Consider the following 27,039-nt stretch of genomic DNA (forward strand, 5'->3'; position numbering starts at 1 on the left):
AAAACCTTGAGTGGTTAACAAGCTTTTGTAAAGGTGTTCCTCAGGTCACAGACAGAACGTTTTTTTGGCACAAAGTTGTATGAATATAGTCAACCCATGTGTCAAAGTAAAAGTGAGTCCACATACAGTTTTTGTGGTTTACATGGTGTTTAATAAGTGCAATAGAAAATGGATCGAGACCACAATACAATTAGTAGGACAGATACATGTCCACTGCATACATAAATACATAATATACCTGATACATTTTACTTTTATCAGTTAACACCTCATGTCATGTTATTTCTATCCTTGTTCTTATACAGAAATCAACCAAACGTAGTTCATCCATTTGAATTGTTTCCCTTTGGTTTAAAGTTAGGGTAAGTAACCTCATATTGGCACTATTGGTCAATAATTTTCTCACAACTTTTGAGTATAATTATATTAAAGAAATCATCATGTGTCAACACAATCACCAGAACAGCACCATGCAGGGGGCCACCACACTTGCCCACTTACTTACTTAAAAACAAAGAAGGGATTCTGATAATAAATAAAATAAAACACATTTCAGTATAAGCAGAATATTTCAGATATGTTGAGATTTTCGTGGGTCATCCGTTACGTATAAGATGCATTTGTTTGTTCAGGCTTATGTGGTGGTATGGGCTCAGTACAGAGAGCCTTGATCCCAAAATATTAGAATTAAACAACCAGGAGATGAGACTCACTAATCAAATACCCCAGCTTTAATACCAGCGCATCAGTAGAAATCATATTCTGTCTGCAGCATGTCCTTCAGCAGCTGTACAGCTGAGTTTAACTATGGTCACCATCAGACATCCATGACCAAATGTCCATCGCTAAATATAAGGCCAGACTTCCTTTGCGTCTTTTCTAGAACTCGTACTGGGAAACAAACATTGTGATTTTGGTGATGTACTTTCCCAGCTGGACACGTTTCTCCACCTCACTCATCTCCACCTCTGCCTCCACAGTTGTTGGGCCTTGTATGGGGCTCACCAGCATTAGCTGACCTGTCAGACGGTCTGAACGCTGGACTGTGAAATGGCGCCTGGCTAACCTTCCCCCGAGCAGGGAGAAGCGAAGCGTTTCGCCCATTGGACGCAGCGCTGAGACCCTGAACATGACGCGAGGGGCTGACAGGTTGGACACAAGGGCCATGTAATGGTAGGAGAAGGAATTTGGTGTCTGAGTACACGCCTTGTTGTCCACAGGACAGGGGTTGCGTTCACAGCGCCTGGACAAAAGACAAACAAGTGAAAACAACTAGTGCATGAGGTAAAGTGTCAGAATGATGGTATTAAATATACCATATACTGCGAGAAATCACCCTGATCTTTGGAAAGTAGAAGAAAATGTAAAAGACTCACATAGGCGACGTCTTGACGTATGTAGCATTAGGGATTTTGGGGCAGTCCACACTGACACACTGGAAACTGCCATATGTATTAATGCACATGTGGTCCTTAGTGCAGTTGTTTTGTCTGGTCGCACACTCATCAATGTCTGTGACAAAACCACAACACAGTAAGAGGTTAAGTGTCAGAGGTTCATTTAAACACTCATGTAGGCTGGGATATCTTTGACACTTTTGGAAGAGCATAGTGTTTTTTGAAGTTAAATGGATATTTCAGAATATACATATATATATATATATATATATATATATATATATACATACCAATTGGTATGCATATATATATATATATATATGCATACCAATTCTAATATAATAAACATACATAGTGTGACAAGTCCAATAATAGTATACACAATACTGATAATAATAATAATACACTATCCAAGTGTCTCCAGGTTTGTATTACGTCGTTAAATGCATTTGAAAGCATTGAAACACTTAAAAAATTAATGGAGAGACTAGTTTACAAAGTTTTCTGGTAAACGCATTCTTCAGATAGTGTACATAGATTTTATAAGGTTTGTCTTTCATAAAATCTTTATAAATCCACATGCATCCCCCTGCTTTTTAGCACAGGGAGTTCGCAGAGTGCAGTCACCTGTATGTCATACACTGACTAAGTGCGCCATACAATCATGCGTAAAATTCTCAAACTATCCTTTTAGGCATTTATATATTTATTTACTTTCCTAGAAATACTGTCAGGGGTTTACTATAGAATATTGACATTAAAAGTGAAAGAAAAAAGAAAATGTGAGCGAACCTTTACAGCTGCGTCCATCACGGGTCACATTATATCCGACAGGACAGGAGCAGCGGTAGCCCCCGGGAGTGTTAATACAAGCATGTAAACACAGTCTCCCAGCCTGCTCATTATGGAACAGCTCACATTCATCTATATCTAAAATGGGCAGCACAAACATAGTAAGCATCCAATGTGGAAACATAAATGTGTGAATGTGTTTTAGGTGCAGGGCAGGTATTAGTCGTGCCAGTGCAGGTGTTGCTGTCCCTTCCAGAGATGGTGTATCCTGCCTCGCAGGTGCAGTGGGTCGTCCCCTGCACTATACTGCAACGTGATGGACGGACAAAGGGCCCAGTGGTGGCAGCTGGCAAGGTAGCAGCAGCAGAGGTGGCTGCAGAGGTGTTGGTCATGGTAACAAAGACTGAGGAAGGAAGATGGTAAAGGAGAAAGGTGAAGACAAGAAATAGGAGACAATGCTTTTGTTAGCTCCTGTAATATATTCAGTGCAATAACACAGTCATTAAAGCTCTATATATTGTCATTATTTTTTAGTGTAATGTCTTTTAGGCACTCATAGCGCTGCAACAGGGTAGGAAAAATAGGCAACTGATGGAGCAGTGGTCCATAATTGTGTGAGAAGCTCCTTAAATGTTATGGACAGTTATGTGAAGGAGACCACAATGCATTGTGTTTTCAGACCACTTAATGATGCCACTTGCCTGCTTCTGTTCAATGTAATGTAGGGGCCCCAAGCTCTCTTTAGCCGGGGCCTCTGACACATGCAGATGCTTATTGTCACCAGGCATCCTTATCCGCAAAGCTTTGAAGCTCTTTAAACTAGCATTCAATAGGAATTATTAGACTGAGTGAGTCTACAGTGAGTCATGGTTGCTTATAAAGTGTAAATGAATTCTGTCTCCAAAAAAAAAATGGTTGTTTGAATAAAAATGTGAAATAATCAGAGAAAATCCAACTAAAGTGCAGATATTCTCAGTCACTGTTTGCACATCAGCTTCACCAGCCACACAGCCTCTCTGCCGTCACTGTCCTGAAGTTGTGGCTGGAATTCAATAAAACCCACTCTGTGGTATGTAACACAAGCTTGTGTGCCAAACTAATCTCCTTCAGAAGAGAATTTGGATATTAGACTTTAGAAAAGTTGCTCTGAAGAAATGTTTAAGTTGAGTCACTAAACCTTGAGTCCAATTTGAGCCTTGAGTCCCCATTGTTAGAGTCTGAGTCAAGTGGATTCCCAACTACCTGAGTCGAATTGCAAGACAATCTTCTGTATGTCTCTGTGAGGAGTTACAGCATTAATACAGCCATACTACCATATCATGTATCCATGAACTCTGGTCTATTACAAAAACTGACAAAAAGAGTCTTGACCTTCAAGTTTTGTGTCTAAATTCATTCAAATGCTTGAGTCTGTGTCCAAGTACTATTATACTGCTCTGAGGAAGTGTTGGGTGTGAAATAACTATTTTTAATGTGTGTCTCCTACTAGAAATGTATTGCAACTATTTGTGTCTGCAGTCACATGCTTTCGTCCGTTCAGTTCATCCGGACTAGTTTAGTCCGGTTGAACTGAACCTTGGATTGTTGTACCCCTGGTGCAGCTCTTTTGGATTTGGTGTGAATGCAGTCCAAGACCTTTAATGTGAACCAAAGAACCAGACTTTGGTCTGCTACAACTGAACTTTGTACAGCCTCAGTGTCCTCAGCCACATCCCCCAGTGAGGAGATGGGAAACCTGGAAGCAGAACCACTGAGAGACAGAACTGAGAAATGTGCATCTATCCTTTGTGTCTTGCAGATCCAAATTCTCTGATGCCTCATTGTGGGTAAGTGAGCATCTGGGGTGAAAGGTGCTAGCTGGGTGAGAAGGAAGTGATGGAACTCCCAGACCCAGAGGATGGAGACCATTCACTATGTAAGTCCTCTGACTCTGTTCCATCTACAGTATTAACTGCTCTCCTCCTGGTTTTCCTACCCACCGGCCTTTGGGACGCTACTCTGGTGGACAGTAAGACAGTGAAGTGAAACTGTATCAGGTGTGTGTGTAGTCTGGCGACGTAATCCCTACATGTTGGTACAGTGCTCTGACAAGTAGCTCCAGTCCAGCCTTTGGCACAGAGACAAGAGAACTGGTTCACCTCATCCACACATGTCCCACCGTTCAGGCATGGAGAGGACACACACTCATTGATGTCTGCGGGGGAAGACAGACAGGATAGAAGGGTTATAATGCTGTTATTTGAACCCTGCACATGCTACCAAGTATTTGTTTGAGGTAAGACAACATGATATGATATCATAGAGAGAGGATGAGGGCTTTTGGAGTAATTATTTCAAAGGGAGCAAGCTGTCAGTGGATATTGAGGTTGGAATGTCTCACGTCTCAGGATTCAATAAGCGAAGTACATGGAGAGGAAATGTGATCATGGGTCATATATGAACTATAACTCAACATAAAAACGCTGGTTAAGTTGGTAAAGCGATCAGTGGGAAAGATAACACGATGAATGACGGTCAGGGAGAAAAGGTAAAGAGATTTGGAACCTGTGAGAATCACAGTGAGGCCATTTTCTCACCTCGGCAGGTCGGCTGCTGTCCACTCCATGTCAGGCTTTCCTGACAAACCCTGCTCTCTGACCCCACCAGTTCATAGCCAGGGTCACACAGAAAGTGGACCTCGTGGCTCACACTGTGGGACTTGCCAAGTTTCCTTCCATTGCTGGGTGCGTCCAGTTTTGCGCAGGTACCTGTTGGGAAAGTTGAATTTGTCAAAAGAACACAAAAGGATATTTTAATGTTCTCAAGAAGTTTTCTCACTGTTGGCAGCTTTTGTTGTCTGCTTCCCTGCGTTGCTCTGCAGTGAGTTTATTTTCTTCTTCAGGTTGCGTAGACTCTGTAAATAGGAGGCTTCATGGGCTGAGAGGAGCTTCTGGACCTGCTTCAGAGAGCCTTGTATTTCCTGCCTGCTGCGGCAGTCCTGAAACAGAGGGTGAAAGAGACATTGTTTTTTAACATGTCATTATGATGACACGTTATTATGATGTTGAAAACTGAATGTGTGTTGTGTACTGTGTGACAAGAGTGTCACTCATGATGTAGTCACAACACAACAACAGCATTCTCCTGGTAGCTATGTATTTATGTATCCCCAGAGATAGAAATGACAGATGGTGGAACAGCTAAAAAAACCCAAACTCAACCTCATAAGAAGAAAGGAATTCTGTTGATGGAAGAACACAGAAGGTGAAGACAAAGAGAGACGGAAAAAGAAATAGAAGAAGAGTAAATTTCAGACTGCATGGCATTTGTTTAGTGGAGAGAGCTCAGCAAGAGTTTTTTGCACTCGTACATAGTGTTTATATATAGATACTGAAATATGCATAGTTTTCTCACTTGAAAACTTGTTTCTGGCTCAATCAAGTTAAAAATATGCATATGTTGACATGAAAAGGGCTATAAGCCCTAAATATTGATGTATATTGAGCCGTGGTTGTGCTCAGTGGTAGAGTGGGTCATCAGTTCAGGCTGAGTGCATGATAGGTAGAAAAGGCACTTCATTTTGAAGCTCTATGGATGGGTGTGAATGGGTGAATAGCAAAACTGAGCGGTCATCAAGACCAGAGAAGCGCCATAAATACGGACCCTTTACAAGATTCATCCGATCTTTACGGTCTTTCTGTGAAAATGAACTTCTACCTCACAGTTTTCTGTGGTAATCAGAATCAGAAATACTTTATTGATCAGGGAGTACTCTCTGTTATAGCTTTTTGGAAAAGATTTACACTTGTATGTACAGTTTCTTCTTGGTCCATGATTATCAAAAAAAAAAAATCTGAACATACAAACATACACATTAGATTTTACCTACATCAATCCTCAAGTATATGCTCATATTTAAAAGTCCATTACAGAATGAGGTCTTGGTTGTTTCAGACATCAGCACCACTGCACTGCACATAACAGGGTTAATGAATGAGTGAGATTTGTAGCTGGTTGTAAACCTTTCACCCATCACTGTACTCTGTATTTCTTCTGCAGTTGGTCATCCGTAACCATGTACTACTTTGCACTGGTACACCTTTATTTAAAAATCCATTCTTGGCCTGCTGCCTCCATCTATCCATTTACATGTCACAGAGGCAGCACAGGCACAACCTGCACTTCCAGCCAGAGCTCTATCACACTCTACATCCCCCTCAGTCTGCACAGAATTAGGTAAAAAGGCCTTTTCATACTCTGCCCCATCAACCTGGAGTACACCACAGCAGCAGAGCTGAAGGAACATCCGATTTTTGCAAAATGGGTATTTGTTTATTTACATAAAACCCCATTTTGCTCTTGTCACTTCATGATTTATTTGTGTCTTATTTAACTGAAACTTGAATCAGATCTTTCTTGAAAATTAAACTTTCCGCTTCAATAAAATCACCGGTACAAATAAATATTGCTAGAGAAATTCACTTATCATGCACGGTACAGAGGCTGGGCTGTTACACAGAGAATAAATACATGCAAAGTATTTGCAGGCAGGAACCTCTCAAAACTGACTCTCTAACTAGGGTATGGACACAAAAACAACTATTATTCAGGTGCAGTTTTAGGTTGTGTGACCCTATGGACGTGTAGAAAAAAGTATATACTGTAACTGCCATGATTTGTTTTAGCAAAAGTTACCTTTGTTGCATTACGGGTAATCACTTGCTCTTTATGATGTGGTCCAGTTATTGGTTTTGGGGTCAGACATAAACATCACCTGTGTAACAACTTGCCTCTCTGTGAACCTAAAGGTGTGGAAGAGGGTCGGGCTGTCAGTGACTTGTTTTCTATCCAAGTCCACCCCAAAATGAGTCTCTTCAATTCGACAGAGTCACTCCGTCCCGTCCCCTCAAGCATGTTTTCAGACCACCAATTCCTGTTTTGTACCAGCAGGAGTTATGTAAGAAGAGTCAATATTTGGACCAAACATGGGGTTTGGAGAGACTTCAGTCAGTCAGGGGCGTGGATGGTGTTTGCAGTGAAATAATCAAAGGAGTCTTTTTGCCTGCGCTAGGTGATATTTCACATGGCACAGTGGTAACAGGGTGATGTAAGCATAGGTGGTGGGCAGCACAGGAGCTCAGGATTACAGCACAGTGCTATTGAATCTAAAGTGCAGACACATATACAACCCTTACAGTGATTATTGAGCAGTTACTGTGGACCGTGGCGATGCGCTGGTCACCAAGCTAGCTTTTTGTTAGTTTGTCACAATTGCTATATGTATATATTGCATCTATGTGCTTATTTCTCCAGTCTCCCACACAGTGTAGGTGTTAGTTTCCATTGAATGAAGCCTCCATTCCTTTTGTTACAATCCTCACAAGATAATCCACAGGACCACTGGCAAAGTTCATTTTTTCACAAAATCTCCTAACAAAAATACCAGAATGAAGAAAGAAATTGAATAAGAAATATCAAGGTCAAAAAAACTGTTTTTCTTTCCTCCCCTTGCCTGATTGAAGAATAAGGTATTCACACCTCCAAGGTCCTTCATGTTCAAAGCAGTTAAAATCTTCTCTCAATTTACAAATGAATAAACGTGTCTCTGAACATGTTCTGCCCAAAGAATGACAACATATTCTAACTGCTTATTGTACATATATGTACACAAATACAATACACTTAATTATTGTATGCTAAATTGTTAGTTCTGGGTATTATAAGGATTATTGCACCGATTAAATTGGCTGATATGTGTGCGCACATACCACAGTCCCGTCGCTAAAAGAGTCATTCACACAGGAGGTGCAGCTTTGTGCAGTAAAAACACAACACAGGCACATTGAGGGTATTCATAGAGTAAATCAGTTTGCATGGAAAGTGAGGCCTATCGTGATGCCGAGCAAGGAGGAGGGTATTCACGGTGATCGTGTTTGATCTCTGCATAATGCAACTAATGTAACTCATTGATGCATCATTCAACTAAAGAGAGCTGTCTTTGAATGTATTTCATTTCCTTTTTAAAACCTCACATAGAAGCCAAAGTAGGGCCAAGGTTATCATAATAAAAAATGTCTTTACTATTATTACTATTATTATCATTATTGCCTTTTGAGTGAAAGTTGGAGAGATCTTCATCAGCAGAATAAAACAAAACAAAACAAAGAAACCTTTCACACATCAGAGGTAAAATATACATCAATTACACCGATATATAGTAAACTTGTGTTATATTGTTACTGAAGCAAAAATATAATACAATAATTACTGTTATTGAATTATAATTCGAAGCACACTGCTTGCACCTACCTGTCCAAATGTTGCCTGGAAGGAGCAGAAACACACAAAGGTGATGACGACTGCAGCCGGAACAAACATGTTTCCTCTTAAAACCAATCTGGTGTTCTGTCTATGACCAGTCGTCAAATGTGGACAGTGCGGCACTTGGTGTGAGCACAGACTCCAGGTGAGAGGAAAAGCACACAGCTGGCAGTGGAAGAGCTGGAGAAGCAAACTGTGGAGAAATGCTGGGTTTACCTTTGAGGAGCCAATCAGGGAAGGAGACTGTAAGAAAAATGTGACCACATTATAAACCCTATATAAAAGCAGCTTTTTGATTATACACAGAGAAGGGCATTGAAGGAAACAGTATTACTTCAGAATGTGAAAAACGGCACACAATATTAGTCTGTCTGAAGGGAACGTAAGCACTTTATGAGTTATACAGATGCAAAAAAAGTACTCTATTTATACCTGCTGTTATTGTTTGACATCTGTTTTTTTTTAAGTCTCCCTGGCATTATTGTAAGATATTTAAGTCTGTTGTAAGATGTTTATTTTAAATAAGCAATAGCTATAAAACAGGTTCTTGAACACTTATGTTTTGGGATGTCTGCTCTGAGACCCCCGCAGCAAATAAGCATGAACAGATGCAGGTGCTTTCACATGCAGCAGATACTTGGAGGCAATCTCAGTTTTTGAAATGCTCTGCTCTGCATTTATTGTCTGATTCTTTCTTTGGACTAATTTTCCATCTTAGGTTGCAGCGTAGGTAGCTGTTGCAGTTCCAGAGCTGAAATGAGTCAAAGAAGCAAAACATTGAATGACAACAAACACAGTGATACTGTTACAGTGGTTACTATTTTGCATATTTTACTACAGTCCTTTAAATCAATCATTTAGATCCATGGTTCTCAAACTGTGGTGCACATACCACCAAAGCTTCCTCTGGTGGTACTTGGTATAAAAAGTTGGAAAACCACTAGTTTAGATGATCTGATCGATGGCTGCATGAAAGTGCCGTGATGTTGTTTTATATGCGACGCAGACACACAAACTAGTGACGAGCAAAGCAGTTGTTTTCAGTGTACTGAATCATTAGAATCAGTCAGAAGGATTAATTCAGTACTTCCTGCATGACTGGAGCACAGACTCACACAATCACTGAACTAAAATATGGCTGAGTGGGTTGTGATTCGGCTCATGATCTCCGACTTTCAGCAGTGCTGTCACTAAATACACCAAACTCCTCTGTTATATATTGAATATTTTAGAAATTTCTTTGGTTAATCTTGGAGATTACGCATGTTTTCAGGATTTTTAAGTCTTTTATCTGATCTGCAGTTCGGCATTGAATAGTTAGATTCTTGTTGTGCGCACGACTCTTTCAGACACTCTCTACACTCCTGTCCGAAGTCTGTCGACTTCACATTTTAGTATTGGCTCAGCTCACTTGGAACCTCAACAGAGCAGGTACCAAGTGTTATCGCTAATGGAAAAGCAAAAAAACGAGTAGATTCGAGTCAAGCCAATTCATGCTCGAACTGTATAGTACAAAAGTGGCATAAGGATCTTTGCAAACATTAATGCTATTGGCTATGCTAAAATGAATATGTCTTGTAGCAACCAGAAATGGTGCATCTCTGCCAAATACAAGGCAGACAAAGAAAGAACCAGTGTACAATCCCACTGATGCCAATCGAAGCCAAAGCGGATAACAACCCTCATGCATTGCAGAGCCATTGTCAGAGTGAAGTGCTATAGATCCTGTCTTTATGGAAAATGTTGACAGGTAGGTGGACTTTTGTCCTCGATGAATGCAGTTGATGCCACTGCAGTTGGAATTAAAGTAGTCCAGTCCCAAACAGGACGGAGCTCACAGTGGTTTGTTGGATTTGCGTGAGGAATCATCTCCGTGGGTTGCTTTGTGAGACTGAGAGCAGACCGCGCTCACAGCTCAGTCGTATGCTGCAGAACCAAAGAGATAAGAGATAACTGGGCAGCCTGGGGTGTGGAGTCCTCTGTGCAAAAAAAACACTCACAGCAGTCGTGTCCAGACACTGAATCACCCCATAGTGTGTGGAGCATGATTAATGGTGCTGACACAGCGCTCACTGGTGTCTTTACACAGTGACATGACACATAACACTGCCCCATGTCTTATCTCTGAACATTCAAACCTGTCAGGTCATTTTGTACCATTTCATGCTCTGCTACCTCATGTTGTGCTCAACCAAAGAATCACATTCACATCGGCATGAAAATGGCCTGCACTTCTCATCAGCAGTACAGCTTCATCTCCAGTGAGTCACCTCCTCGAATTCTAAAAACAAACTTTGCCCGGCCTCATTTAACAGTGAGGAACACTCATCCTCAACCTATTGTCAGAGTGCACCTCTCTTCTTGCTTCTCGGATCAGCGAACGAGAAAAGAGATGACTAATAGGGACGTTTCTGTCCTCAGTGTCTGACTAACATCTGCTGTCAGAGACGGATTACAGAGGCTTTGCAGATTTTAAATTTCACATTTAAAAATATATAATTGCTCTTAAAATACAACTGGTCCAACATGAAATGATCCGAAAATTATAACAAAAATAGACAACTCTGTAAAGTTAGCTTGAGTCACTGTAGCTTTAACAAAACGATGAAAATGGATGTTTCATCATGATGAAATGATTTAAAACTGACCATCTCTTTGGCATTAATCTTGAACGTTCAGTGCCTGATTCTGATAAAAAAATGATTTAAGACCGAAATAAATATGAAAAATAGCTTTTACCCACAGGCTCTTAGACTCTTAAACAGTACATGTAACACTCTCATTACTTCCAATAACTTACTGTGTATGTAGGCACAGAATAGTTTGCTTTTTAAAATCAGGGTTTTTAAACTGTGTTGCTTCTCCTGCATGAATAATTGACTGAATTTATGCAATTTTTTTATTGTTTTGTTTAGAAAGAAGCTGGCAGAGTAAGCATTTCAATCCTGGTCCTGGGGACCCACTGCCCTGAATATTTTAGATGCATCCCTGCTCCCACACACCTGATTCAAATGATCAGCTCGTTAGCAAACACTGCACAAGCCTGATAACGACCTGTTTATTTGAATCAGGTGTGTTGGAGCAGGAAGGGCAGTGGCTCCTGAGAACCAGACAAACCCTGATCTAAACAACAGTGTTTTTTTTAAACAACATTAGTTCTTCTTTATTAACTGTAATTGCTGATAACTGTTTACATAATCCAACCATCATGGTTTATTTGGAGTTGTTGTGGCGGTCAGGGATAGTCCTTTTTCCGTGTTGTAATTAGTGAATCCCCCTTCTAAACAGAAACATGAGGTAAGTCACTTATCAGTTACTACTTATTATTACTTATTTTTACACGTTATACAAATGACAATTAATGTCTTATCTCAAGTTTTTAAGTATATTTATGTATTTTTTTTAATCCATGACTATGGAAGATCTCAAACAGGTGACATGTTGTGCTTTACATACTTTTAGATTTGCCAAATTCTAAATATTAGACTTTTACACCAAATATTTTTGTTCTTACAATGCAAAATTTTGATATACCTTTTACACTTCCCATGTTTTTACTTTTAGAAGAGACCAAGAGAATGATTGTATGTGTGAATATAGTAGATTATGAATACATTTTGCTATGTGTATTACATAGAAATCCAATTGAATAACATATAGAGCTTAATAAAATGAAACAAAAACAAGATGGTGAATCTACATGTGGTTTGAGCTGCTGACTGAGGAAAAAGCTGAAAAGAGGGCAGAGGAGGAGGAGGAGGTGGAGAAGAAGAAGAGCACATGGGTGGGATAACTAGGAGAGTGAGTGCTGGTCATTGTTGAGGAGAAACTGCACGGGTTCACCATGGGCTCGGTCACAGCTTTCCAGTTTTGGGACGTGTTTGTGGTTTTATTGCTATTGGACCCCTTTATCCTTGCAAACCAGATGATCAGAGACGCACCTGCAGACCTGCAGACGAAGGCCTCCACCTCTGGTAAACCGTGTCAGGATGAACTTAATTTCTATGTCATTTTAGACTAGAGTACAATGTGACTGGGAAACACGAGGTGATGCTTCTCTGTGGAACAATATTTTAATAGAATTGTTTTTGAAATCATGTTCCTTCCTTTTATGTTGTCAGTCCTTTTATGCAGAAAACTCAAAGTGGCTTTTCTGAGCTGCCATTTTCATCTGGCAAAGCACCAGCGTCTGCAGTGCTGCACAAGTGTGGCATCAACTAAACAAATTACCTTCGTGATGGTATTTTGAGAAACACATGGTGGAATTACATGAGCATCCACTCAAGTGCTGAATCTTGACATATGCTCAGATCTATTAAAGCTAGGGTAGGCAACATGCAGTATGGTTGTCACTGATTGATCAATAATTCAGCAAGGAAGCTTGGCCACACACCAACTTTTCCCCAAGATATGAGATGATGTGCCAGACCACTAATTCACAGCATGAAGGAAATAATGTCACCAGCACTTTGTGACAACTGCTAATCACATTGGGTTCATTTAGAATAAAGAATAAGCTATAGCATTCATTTTAATCCTAAAACTTCTCACTTGCTCACTCATAAGTGTTGTGTTGAACTGAAGTGACCCTTGAGTTAAATGTGAAATAGTAAATTCAATGTTTTCTTCCAGGGCTCGGGGTGAAGGAGTTTTTGCAGATTGTTGCTCAGCACAATAGACTTCGCAGCCGAGTCAAACCCACGGCAGCTAACATGCGAAAAATGGTTTGTTGCCCCTTTTTTGTCTGTTTCTTTTGTGCACGTGTTTGAATATATATTGATAGTGAAGGCTATTGTTTAAATAATTTAAGCTGAAGCTCACTATGCAGCTCACTCTTACCTTTTTGTATAAAAGTTATTGATGCCATTATAGACTATCCATCCATCTTCCACTGCTTAATCCTCCATGTGAGGGTTGTGGGGGACATAGGTACACCCTGGACAGGTCACCAGTCCATATTATAGACTATAGTGGAGGATATTTGTCTGTGTTGTAAACACTATACCCATAAATTGTTTATGAACAAGCATTAAAACGTGTCAAAGCATTTAAATCCAGATCATCTCCAGTTGTGTTATTTCTATGTGAATGGCAAAGAAGAAGTTGTTAAACAAGTGATTGAGTCATAAACTCCTCAGGGAAACTTTAGCTGAAACTTAATTTCCCTGTAAAGTGATAAAAAATATCACTTCTTACTTTGTCACCCCACAGGAAAAATTAAATCATGTAAAATTCAACTTAATTCTCTGCTCTGAGACTCCATAATTCTCACATGTTTTTTTTCCATATGTTCTCAGCCACTATTTTCTAACATATACACTGTGTATAGACAAGAACTGCTGAGTTTTCTTTGCAGGAACCAGTGGTGGCGCTCCCTTATGGCCATTCAAGAAAATACAGGTTTCAAGCACGATGTCCCTCAATTTTTGTTTTTGTACTTCACTGTACTAAAATGAAACTCTACAATTAACTTTCTGAGTGGTTACAGAACTATCCTTTTTAATATATTAAAGGGGTAGTTTTAAGATTGTCTTGAAGACGTTTATGAGGTGATTACGCAGCGTTGTCAAGTGTTACAATAAATGGCGTTCAGCACACTGCCTGTCTGGAGAGAATGATGAGAGAACCAAAATCACAATTTACCTATTGTTTGGATGTGGACAGTTACAGCAGAGAAAACATGCTGTAGACCTGTTTACACCTGTTCCCATCAAAGCATATGTAAATGGTTAGAATTCTCACGTTTCTTTCCTTTTTCTTTTTTTTAAACCTTTGTATGATTATTCTTGCACTGAAAAATGTTGCATTTAACGTCATTGTACAATGATAATACAGATTCTATTCTAATCTAAGGGAGTATGCTGATCACTGTCTATTCAAACTCAAATTACCCAGGGGCCGTTGGATGTTTAGTCTGGTCCAAAGGGGGCCAGTGGAATGAAAAAAGTGCTTTCAGTATCACAATATTTTTTCATAATATCAGTTATGTTATTCATGATCTTTCACAGTATGTCCAATTAAAAGTATTGGGATTGATATGAAACTATATAGTCCACAATAAATAGCATATATATGGTGCAAGATGAATCCTGAAATAACACAAACAGACAGAAACGATGCCCATTTTATGATAACTTGATGACACGTGGTGAGCCGCATGAAATTGAAACTGACAAGTGTGTAATGTACGATGTAAAGGAGGCTTATTTATCCCCTCTGCTCTGTTATGTCACACAGCTTACATTTAGTGACGATTGATAATGAGGAATCTCTGAAGGGATTGTGATTTTCATATACTGTGACTCCGTAATGTTTCCTACCCTCAAGAGTTCAAAGAAAACATGCAGACAAGGCAGTGGGCGAGAAATGGACGACAATCATTTCTCTCTAAATTATATTGCAATTTTGTCCAAGCAAAGCCCAAAGGACCATATTATAATAATTTAATGCTTACTGGTTCATTTCTATATAGGGTGGTGGTGGGGGGGGGTGCGTATTCACAAACACAGCCGAAGCCTTGAGCCTTTTCTTTATTTTTATCAGTTAAGCTCTTTAATGTGGCCCTTCAGCTCAACAAAGCTTCTTCTGAGGGTTTTCGCAGGGAAATTACCTGTAATACCACAGCTGTGAATGCAGAATGATTATCCACGTCCTCTTTTTCTCATTACTGCCTTATCAGTGGAGAGCAGTTCTCTGAGGCTGAGGAGCAGTGGAAGAATGTGGTGGGAGTCTGTGCAGGTGGCTTTGAGGATGTAATCTGTGACAAAATGACAGTTTGTACTGTTTTGTAAAAAAAATACCTTATGTATTGTGAATTTCATAAAATCAATCATTACCTCCTGGTCCTAATCTCGTGCACAGCTTTGCAGATACAGTACAGACTGTATCTGTATGGCAGAGCAATAGATGGAAGATAAGGAGAGGATTTAAGTGGACTGTTTAGTGCAGAGTGGGATCAGATTAACCCCAACCAAACATGAATATTGAGATTTCCAGCACATTCAGCAAGTGTGATGTGACCCTTTGACTTGCTATACCACTCCATCAAACTCATATTTATAGTTTTTTGTGTCGGGTAAAGGACGTGTGATGACCTGACAGATTGTGAGTGTTAATTTTATTCATTTTATTGTATTTATTTGACCTTTATATAACCAGGTAAGTCAATTGAGAACCAATTCTCATTTATTTATTTTTTTTAAGTAAGGGGAGTAGATACCTGCATTTCCTCTAAGTGATACCAGTGCAGTTCAGCTCACCACAGTAAGGACTGGATAATGTTCCTCTGGCTTGCGTTTCCACTGTGATAACTGCATTAAGGTTGGGGTCATACTTATCAGGTTTTATGTCCACAGAGAGTTGCAGGTGTGTATAAACCCACTGAGGGGCTGCGTACTCCAGTAGCAACATTTTTTATCCAGGAGTGTGCACTCTTTTATATGTCCTTATATCAGCGGTCTCAAACTTGTGTAACAAGTATGAGCCCTATGATATAAGGACATAGCCTTCCAATTGAAATCAAGTTATAAAGAGTTATTTCTGTAAGTTTGTTTTAATTAATAGATTCATTTTGTATAAATTGTTCCATGTCAAAACAAACACTTTTATTTTGAAATTCTGTGACACACAGCGTCCCAACTGTTGTCATTGCAATACCATGATGGAATATTGTTGTATAATTTTGAGATCATGTCACCCGCCCATACTGAAGAGAAGCTTTTTCTCACAATGTTTGACTATTTTTTCACTTGACTGGCCCCCTCCTGACCAGACCACATCCTCTGTGGCCCCCAGGTCATTTGAGTTTGAGACCCCTGCCTTATATCCTTTGCTGTGTGCAGATTATTATCGCCATATAATCTCAAGCAGGTTTCCATGCTCTTTTCTTTTTGGTTGTCTAAGCCCAGTTCCCGTCTGCGTGGGGTTAATGAACCCACCTTTTTATTTCCTTTCTCTGTTAGAAAAGTCCTTGATTATTGTATGTTTTTTTCTATTTCTATCCACCCCTTAAGAGTCTGACCACTGTGCTAATCTTTTGAGCACCAACATAGAAATAGACCTGAACTACTTGGACTGAAATGTAAACATCGCCCTACTCTTCATTTAATTAATTCATTATGTATAGCCATAATGTGGATCATAAAAGTTATACGACTGCATGTAAGAGCTGTACCTGAAAAAGATTGCAACTTCTGCTGATATTAGTGCTGTTTAGCTACTACTTTACTTGTTAAAAGTGTTAAAGTAAGAGTCAATTTAACACCAGATCAGATTAGGACCAAATGCTAAATTTAACAATTTTAGTTAGTTTTATTTAAGTTAGTTTTAGTTTACTATTAAAATTACGTGAATTTGTTTCAAAATTTAGTATTTTAGTGTTAAATTAACAACAAAAGAATTTACTGTGTATGTCTAGTTAACCTCAGTTTACAGTTATTGTTGAAAATGACAGATACCAGTATTCAATCAATAATGTTATTGTCTCTCTATCTTAAGGAGTGGGATGAGCAGTTGGCCTCACTTGCAAAGGAGTGGGCAACGTCCTGTCACACCGACCGCTCTCATCAGCTGAACTCCTCCACCTTCACTCACATCGGCTGGAACAGTCGACTCAATCCTCATGGCGTCGCCTCCTTTTCCGATGTCATTGACTCTTGGTTTGAGGAGGGAAAGGATTTCGTCTACTCGAGTGGGCAGTGCAGACAGAACGCCACCTGTCAACATTATACACAGGTATTCACAAGCGGATTTAAAATGTCTCGCATTCATAAACAACTGTATATCAACATCATGTATGTATGATGTAATCCCTGTGTTATTTTAGCTGGTGTGGGCCACTTCAAGTCACATAGGCTGTGCCAACCAGCTGTGTCTGAAAGAAGGAAACCTCTGGGAGATACATGTCTGTGCATATTACCCTGGGTAACACTTACACACACTTTTACCTCAAATGAAAACATTAAATCCATCTCAGAAATGCATAGATTAAGCAGATTGATTCTCAGTTTTACAGACTTTTTAATCTGCCATCAAACTCACAAATACTCGCATAAGAGGTTTCACGTACTTGAATAAAGAGAGTTAGTTTTACACGGATCTGTGCTGCAGGTGCACCCATCCTGGATGTGTGTGATTATATATATTCAGGCTTTAAAAACTTTAAAAAAGTGTTGTTGAGTCAAAGTTATGATTAATTTGATATCACATTTTTAGTAGTGATATAAAGTAGCAATAATTGTGCAGAAGTCACTAAATAGACTGTTTTTTCTCTTCTTTTTGTTCATAGAAATGAGCCAAGTGAATTTTGAACTGTGACGTATTTTTCCAGATTTTGCAAACATTTTTAGTAACTTTGCTCAGGTGTGTTTATATAGTTCATCAGGTCATATGTATATGTGTGTGTGCGTGCGTACGTGTGTGAACAGGGTTAGGGTTAGGCTTATATATATATATATATATATATATATATATATATATATATATATATATATATATATATATATATATATATATATATATATATATACATATATATATATATATAGAGCACATTCTTATAGTCTCTATATATACTCTACGTTTTAACTGTCATGGAAAAAAGCAGCTGAAATGCTCTGTGTTCTCAGGGTTAATATCCACGGAATTATGATTTGTGTTGACATAATTACACCACAATCATCCGCTCAGTACTGATACTGCCTCGCAGGAGGTCTCTGTGTTGAGAAAGATGATCTGCATAAACACATCAAATGTTATTATTGTCGCACCTTGTTCTGTTTGGAGAATTCTTAATGTATTTTGACCGTATTATGTTTAATGCCTATCTGCCACTGCAAGAGATCAGGTGTGTCTCTCCAAGACCTCGCTCAGACCCGGTATAAACATCCGTCTTGAGTGATCTGATTACAAGTGAACAGAATTGTCTTGAATGTGGATTCTGATCCAATCATTAAAAACCCACATTCATAGGTTGTGAAAGCAATCAGTCCTCAGACAGCTTAAGAGTCCACCTCCTCAGCTGAGTCACAACATTTTTACACTTATTTTCAGCCGCTACAGTATTAACATTGATCGCCACATGATAGTTCTGGTAACGTTCAAATCTGATTTAATATTTCAACAACGTTAGTGGTCACAGGAGACACATACAGGATGCATTATAAAGCCAGGTGTGACTTAATGTTGTCCGCTTGTGATTGCATCTCTCAGTATGGATGTTATTACCTGGTCTGAACGAGGCCAGGGAGGTTTTTGCACCGTCCTGTATGCTGTATATTTGTGTCGATGCAGTGGTAACTGGGAGGCGAACGGTCGACTGGTGACGCCGTACAAGCAGGGTGTGTACTGCTCTCTCTGCACCTCGTCCATGTCTGGCTGTTATAGACTGTGGGATCATGTTGGTGGATTGTGTGGTAAGACAACATGTAAACTGTATATATTGTAGGTTTCTGCAGGAGTATATTTATTTATACCACTGGACGTTCACAAGGGTGACACGATGCTGACAGGGGTTACCATTGGTGCCTCACAGGAAGGAGGTACTTGGTTGAAAACCTGGTTTATGGTTTGCATTTCCCTTAATTTGGCATCACTGTTCTCCATTAGAGGAGATTATTATGACTCTTTCCTAAATCGGTTACTTCTTTCTTTCCTCAATTGATGAAATTAGTCCCTGCTGTAAGCGTTTCATTGTTTCTGGGATCACTTTGTTTCCAAATTTAATGATTTGAGAGAAAATGGATAGACTGATTTTACAGATTTTTCATACACACTCAGTTCAAAGCCGTATTGTTTTGGAAGGACAAAATAGGGGGTTTCAGTTTTTCTGTGACAGCTGCTGTAGTGATGACCCTCCCTGTCATTTTTATGCATATAACCTCAATGTCATGTGCAATTTTATCAGCTTTAGCTTTTTATTACATTAAATCCTCTGACACAAAGACTGCGGATGCCCACATGGAATATGTTTGATTTTGAAATAGGCCATTTAAAGGTACAGATTTTTTTTTTGGCACTATTAATCAGTATTTCCATAATAACCTTTCAGCCTAATTAAGTCAAATGATCTGAGAGAGCGATAGTGACACTTCTGCACCTCTACAGGCTCTATTATTTTTGCCAATTCTGTAGCATTATCGGAGGTTGAGGCCAATCACGGGGCAGTTCAGAAAGAGAGCAGGTGCTTCACTAAAAACTACATGCCATTTTTGGTGGAATGATTGCAACACCAAACCTGTAATGCAAAATGCAATAAAACAGTTGTCATGTGTCGCATATTAAATTAATATGTCTGTCCTTGTTCATGTGATGAGAGGAGTGCAGAACAGAGATATCACTCAGCAAAAAAAAAATTACTTCTGCTGCAGTAACAGTGAAAGTGATTTGTGCCATTGTATGTGTGCTAATGTGTCTTACTGTGTGTCTGCTTGCACATTTTCAGAAATTCCAAGGAATCCATGCCGTATGAGCTGTGGTCATCACGGGCATCTTAATGTCTCATCCTGTAAATGCAAGTGTGATGCAGGCTTCACCGGACGCTTCTGCCAGGGTATGACACTTCAATATCAGTATCAGTGGTACAGTAGCAGTATTATAAGATTAACCACATTGTAATCACGCCTCATTAGCGGTACAGTGTGTAAAATGTTGTGAAATGTGGTATAATGTGGTGGTCCACATTTGTAGAGCTGGCCCAGCTCCAGACATACAATCGGGTGATTTTCTATCAAATGAAAATAATTTCACCTACATTTTACTCAGTGGACCGAGGGATATCTGTATCTGTCTGTCTTTCAGTGCGGTGCAGTGTGCGATGTGTACACGGACACTTTAAAGAAGAAGAATGCTCGTGTTTGTGTGATGTGGGCTATGGTGGTGCTGAGTGCACAGGTCAGTACATCGCTTGTGTTTTCATATATTATGTCAGCAATTTGCCCTCAATTCTGAAAAGCACACAGAGACTTTGGTTGGTGCTGCCTGGGCAATGCATGACCTCTGCTGGCTCTCTACCGGTCTCCCACACCAAGAGCTATTATAAGACAAGCATGTTTGCTCTGATTGAAAACATGACTGCCAGCCTTGATAGAACATGTATGCTATCTATATCTTGCTGTTATACTTCAACCTTTTTCTAACTGGATTGTTTGGAACCACTTAGTCTCTTGCATCTAATTCCATAGAGGAAAGACTGATATGGGAGTTGTTGGCCTACTTCTGCCTTGTTTGGCAAAATTGTGTCGCTTAAGGTCTGATGGGTGAACAGTTCCTGTGTCCTGTGGTGTAAAATGTCAGATTTTCTTTGTGGACTTGGGTGCAGGGAGTGAGCAAATTACAGAGCAAACAAACTTCAGTTTCCAGTCAAAAACAAAAAAGGTTCCACACACAGAAAAGACAATGTGGCTGCAAGCGTACAAGCTATACTGATTGAAGATCATCATTTGTCAACAACATATTTGCCCATTTGCCTTGCAGTTACAGTGAGGGCTGTTGACAAATCCCTGTTTCTTATTCAGGCAGACACAGGGTTCGTGTGGCTTATCCCGACACCCTTTAATGGTGTCACCTTTGTTTTCATAATGCAGGCGATTCCTCTGTGGTCTCGTAAATATAGTACTTGTACCCATCCAAGGACTTTCAGACTCTTCTGTGTGCAGAATCCTGAGGAGTCAATCAAGTAGCTGTAAATATCGGATTCACTTATGCTCGATCGAGCCTTTGTATCCCAGCTTTTTGTTTGCACGGTATAATGATCTGGTAGCTTTTTTTAGATGCCTTTGCTGATGCAATTTCATCAAAATTTTGAGGAAAGTGGTTGTTTGAGGAATGTTTTGTGTTGCTTTTGCCAACCAGTCTCAGAACAATAACAATCAATGTACCTACTGGTAAGATAAAGTGGTGATATATTCCTCAGATATCGTTGATTTAAGCAGGTGTAGGTTTTATTAGCTGAGCTTTTTGTAAAATAACTGAAATCTATTTTTATTTTTTTGTATTTTATGGCAGCCATGTTTTTAATGAGAGCAAGCGTGACTGTCTAGTGCTGGTTCTAGGTGCACACATCAAAAAACCTGAACTATCCCTTTTGAGAGTGTTCACAGAGCTGGACCAAAGATGTGGATATTTTGGCTGCTTGTTTCCCAATAGCAAAAGTGCAGTTTCCCCTCCACAGCTGTGATGTGACGATAGATGGAGAATGCTTCACTGTGTCTTCAGAGGCTGATACCTACTATGGAGCTAAAATGCACTGTCAGGTAAGAAATGGGTGTTTGCTTCCTACCAAGACATTGAGACAAGCTGTGCATCGTGTAAATAATCACATCAAACCCTTTCATTGTGCTCTTACTGTAACTGTTTTATTTGTTCAAACCACCAGGAACAAGGAGGTATTCTCGCTCAGATCCACAATCAGAAGGTACAGGACATACTGGCATTTTATCTCAGTCAACTGGAGACAAAAAATGAGGTCTCCAACACCGACTTTGAGACACAGAATTACTGGATTGGTACGATCTTTCATCTTGGTCATCCAAATACAGTATTCTCTACCACTGAACACAATCATCCGATCAGTGCTGCAGAGATGCCGCGGTGATACAACGGCTATGTGTTTGCTCTGCAGGTCTGTCGTATAAGCCGCTGAAAGACTCATTTCGCTGGGACACGGGAGGAATCCCTAGATTCAGCAGTTTTGCCTTTGGGCAACCTGACAACCAAGGGTAAGAGACACATTTTCCAAAACGCATAGCTATACTGCAGAGTACACAAGAAACAGAGACGACTGAGTGCAGTGGAGCTAAACAAACAGAACACAAATCACCTGGAATTAAAAACATTTATTTCTCAGAGGGAACCTCAAGGTTGTTGTTTGTTTTAAGTTTAACAATTATATTGTATAATAACTACATGTTAAACAAAATACTGCAAGAAATAATACAAAAGAAAGTTTGGTCTCTTGCCTCTGGATAATTAAATCCATTTTTAAAAAGCATTTACAATGACATCATCCTCTAGTACAGTGATTCTCAACCTTTTTATACCACCAGCTCTTGAAGTAACACCATTATCACCAAGGTTAAAATACAGTGGTTTAATAGGCCGAGCAAAGTCGGCTTCAGACTTTTCACATAAAATAATTTGCTCTCTCATCATCCTCCTCTTCCTCACATATACTTCACACACTAGTCTAGTGACATTAGATTAAGATAGAGTGAGCGATTAGGTGACTCTAATTATTATTATTATTATTTAATTTATTTAAAATAATGTTCAGCTCCACTCCCTAGTATATACAGTAGATCAGTATTTCTAAATTCTTCCTCCAAGTACCACCAGAGGAAGCTTGTGTAACCAGTAGTGGTACACGTACCACAGTTTGAGAACCATGAAAAAACTTAAACATCTCTTTGTCTGTCCAGATTTGGAAACTGTGTGGAGCTACAGGCGTCCAATGCCTTCAGCTGGAATGACCAGCGCTGTAAGACAAAGAACAGATACATCTGCCAACACGGTGAGACTTACATAGAGCTGACCACCCAGTGTGATCCAGTGGGTCTGCTAAGAGGTCCTAATGCTACTCAGTCACCTTGTTGACCTACAAATGTTTCTATACTTCAATTTACTGGAGGGTAATGAGCCATAACTGCCACACTGTCCCACTCCAGTCCACCAGGTGGCAGTTGTATAAAAGACTATTTATTCATTCATTCATTCATTCATTCATTTGACTCACAATATTCAGTAGGAATTATTAAATTATATAATTTCATTCATTCTATGGCTGTCATGGTGGGTGGCACTGTGTCCTGTAAACACACGCACATGCGCTCACTCACACATACTCGTTAAATTCATGTTCCTGTCGGCTCCTGTGATCAGCTGATCAATGAAGCAACAGCGCTAACAGAGATTTCTAATTATGTTATTATAAAGTGTTGGAAAATGATCAGATCATGATCAAACTGTCGGGACAAATAAAACGTCAAGGTCAACGTGTGACAACACAAAGCAAAAATGACAGCGACAGTGAACATGCAGGCGATTCAAGTCGATCAAATGGATAGATTTCTAACGTGAAGAGATTGTACAAGCTGTTGTAGAGATTGACCGGCTGAAATGAAATGCTGGAGGACAACTTTCAGAACTGCAAGGGATTTAAAAAAAACAACCCAGAATGTCCTTATTGCTGCGTTGGTAGTTCCTGATAAAGTCCTTATATCTGTTTCTGTGGTGGAAACACACTTGAAATCAGTTTGTATGTCTATGGGAAAACAAGCCCACTTATCAGAGGTCTCAAACTCACGGTCCGCGGGCCCTCCGATTGATTTCATGTGGCCCACCAATTAATATCAAGTTATATCTGTATGGTTTATGTTTTTGTTTTTTTATTGTTAACTATATATCATTCCAAACCAACACAGATACTTTATTTTGAAATTCTGACAAATATCTATCATACCAATATTTTTTCATGGCCCCCTACTGGCCAGACTAGATTATCTGTGGCCCCAATGTCATTTGAGTTTGAGATCCTTGATTTTCTTTCTTGGTGAGTCTGTGTATACAGAGGAGAAAATGGAGTGATTGGCCATGTATGTCTGACTCTGACTGTATCTCGTTATAAGTTAGAACGTTTGAAAAACAAACAGCGAATGGCGAGATGGACGGTGAGATGGATCGTGTTGTAGTTCTGTATGTTTCGTACCTTTTGTAATCGTGATACAAATTATTAGATCGAACATGGCTCTTGTGGTTGTCGTATTGTCCAAAGAAAGACGCCCCCGCCGTATGCAGTTTATACGTCGTCTCCTTCTACTTCCGGGTCAAAGTAATTGGACTATGAATTATCCAGGTATGTTAGTCCAAGAAGACTAACCCGATTTTAGTCAGACTAATGTCCGAATTATTGTCTTAGTCTGACTAAAATCTGACTTTTAACAGTGAGATTCACCTACTCACTACTTTGCCAGCTCCTTCGTCTGATCCTTTCAAAACCCAGGTGAACCCAAAACAGCAGTGCTGACACTTAACATTTTAGAAAAACTGTTTTTCCTTGTATTTAAATACAAAGTTGGCTTCACGTTAAGATTATTACCATCTTACACCTGTGATCGTTTGTGTCCATTCATGAATATTTCACAGCCTCACTGCATTATCAAGTGAAAGCCGTTAATCCAGTGTGTTTAATAATGATGTGAATGCAACACTGAAATCCCTGCGTGATCCTGCCCACACACTTAAACATGCACTCAGTCTAAATCAATGGCACTCAGAGTCATCAAGGGCCTGTGAACGATCAATATACATCGGCCCCACAAAGGCTCACAGTGTTTAGACAAACACATACACACCACTTACATTGATCGAGGTGGAATGAGATGGCAGCACATATTTAGTTTTGCCCACTCTGGTATTGATCACAGCTGTTTGACTGATTGGCTCCAAATGTGGATGATGTGACATTTTTACAACATGGTTTTCGAGGACAGTTTAAAGCCACAGTTGGCAGGATCTCTTCAAAGTTGCTGATTAGCGAGTCTCATCTGCAGGTTGCTAAACACTTTTTTGGATCGACGCTCGCTGCCTGCAGATGAGCAAGGACATGCACGTCCATTTCTTCGTCTTCTGAAAACATTTCAAACACACAGATACTAAAGGCACTTCTTTCCTTTTCACTAAAGCGATACAGTATGTGCACACAGCTCTTAGCCAGTAAGAGTGTGTGTGTACATGGCATTCCTTATGTTGTGAGGACCTAAATCATTGTGTAAATGACTACATTTTAAGGTGAAGTCATGTTTTAAAGTTAGGCTGGGGTTAGGGTTAGGGTCAGGTTTAGGATTAGGCCAGTAGTAATTATAAGAGTAAGTCTCCAGGAAATGAAAGTAAGTCAATGCAATATCCTCTGAAGTCGTGGAAACCAAACTGTGCTATGATTGTTCAAAGTCTTGTGGTGTGGGGAGTCATTTCTACACTTCATTATTATGTCATGTTAATTGGTAATAAAATGGTAAGTGGATATCAAACAGCCTAAGAGGGAGACACTTATCCATTTTTAATATGCTTCAGTGTGTGTGTCTGTGTGTACACTTACATTTGTGAACTCTTTTGGATCTTTTCTGGTTTAAACCCTAATCATTTAGACCAAAACATGGTCCCAATGAGGCAGAACCCCATCTCTGAGGAACTGGTTATGTTTAGGGCCAAGGTTTCTAAGGGGTGTGTGTGTGTGTGTGCATGTAAAACCAGTTACTGACAGTTTTTTTTTTTTCTGTGTGTTTTTGTACTTGAAATATATGCATTTATTTTAATGTGTGTGTGTGTGTGTGTGTCTTTCACAGCTGCAGAGCACATTGCCCGATGGCATAATGGCAGCTAATGGAACTGTACACCCGAGTAAATGGATCACCATACTTTACTGTATAAACTGCACATTCAGATATTCATTCATAGGAGATGAATCATTAAATATTTAAGTGTTTCTTCGTGTTTACTGTTAATTCTCGAGTCTTCTCCATACATGGAAATCAATCTGTTGATTGACTGACTGATGATGTTAAGATTGATGTGCCATTATATGAAAAACACCGCTGGTACATGTACACACCTTTACATGGGATTGGTTTTGGCAACTGGCTTCTACTGCTGCAAATATTAAGGCCACACGGAACAACTACAGACATGAAGGTTGTCTCTTTTACAAGTTTAGAGTAGTGGTATCTCCACTCAACCCTTCTTTACCCATTAGGAAACTACAGTGGCCTTCACATACCATGAAGAATGTTGTCTGTATCCATTTGCACGTAAGCTACCCCTTCAAAATCTGAGTCACGTGCTGTGGCTGGTTTGTCCCTTTGTGCTGCTGTAGAATAATGGAGGCACAAGATGGCTGCCTCTGTAAATCAAGGCCCCTGCCTAAAGTGCATAGAACAGCCTAAGGAAACAAATCTAATATTTTTTTGTATTTTAAACACATATACAAATATACACATAGTCAATTTCTACTAACAAACCCCCATAAATGCTACACACTTGACCTTTAATCTTCATTTCACTGGCTATATCTGCTCACATTTCATTATATTGTTTCAGTTACAAATTACTGTACAAAAGCTTGTCATTATATGATAAATATGATGTTTGATCTTCGAGTGACAAAAAAAATAATAATCTTACAGAGTTCTGCTTGGACTCACACGATACTATGCTGTCATATAAACTTTTCGCTGATGTGCTGGTTCATGCTTTACTCTCTGAGCATGAGCCCTGAATGTGTTTATGTGTGGCTGGGAGTGTGTGTGTGTGTGTGTGTGTGTGTGTGTGTGTGCGCTGCATGTGTGAATCTTCACCTCAGACGCGGCGGCGCTCATGTTGCCTCCTGCCGCTCTCATGGTGCCCCCTGATAAGCTGGTGCAGCAGAGGGTTTCAGAACGGTGCCAGTGGCAGTGGAATTAGCTCCCATTGTCATGATAATGACAGTGATACTCTCGCCCCGTCCAACTCAGACCAGCCATTGTATGGAAACAGGAATGCAATTTCTCCTGCAGCAGTAACC

General features: G+C 39.7%; 2 protein-coding genes across 2 annotated transcripts; one reads left to right on the plus strand and one right to left on the minus strand.

Annotated features, from left to right (window-relative positions):
• Nucleotides 1–143: 143 nt before the first annotated feature.
• LOC131459896 (fibulin-7-like) lies at nt 144–8,641 on the minus strand. Its single transcript, XM_058630035.1, has 8 exons — nt 8,478–8,641; nt 5,007–5,166; nt 4,766–4,936; nt 4,258–4,383; nt 2,419–2,592; nt 2,190–2,327; nt 1,377–1,512; nt 144–1,243 (listed from the first exon to the last, which is right to left on the minus strand). The coding sequence occupies exons 1-8, from the start codon at nt 8,544–8,546 to the stop codon at nt 880–882; spliced, it is 1,338 nt and encodes a 445-aa protein (XP_058486018.1). The 5' UTR covers nt 8,547–8,641; the 3' UTR covers nt 144–879.
• LOC131459897 (C-type lectin domain family 18 member A-like) lies at nt 3,722–25,934 on the plus strand. Its single transcript, XM_058630036.1, has 12 exons — nt 3,722–4,104; nt 13,122–13,213; nt 16,986–17,222; nt 17,314–17,411; nt 18,780–18,901; nt 19,930–20,037; nt 20,286–20,378; nt 21,633–21,739; nt 21,862–21,991; nt 22,108–22,204; nt 22,904–22,995; nt 25,826–25,934. The coding sequence occupies exons 1-12, from the start codon at nt 4,065–4,067 to the stop codon at nt 25,861–25,863; spliced, it is 1,254 nt and encodes a 417-aa protein (XP_058486019.1). The 5' UTR covers nt 3,722–4,064; the 3' UTR covers nt 25,864–25,934.
• Nucleotides 25,935–27,039: the final 1,105 nt, after the last annotated feature.

Source organism: Solea solea, chromosome 5 (genome assembly GCF_958295425.1).
Source record: "Solea solea chromosome 5, fSolSol10.1, whole genome shotgun sequence".
Taxonomy (NCBI): Eukaryota; Metazoa; Chordata; class Actinopteri; order Pleuronectiformes; family Soleidae; genus Solea; species Solea solea.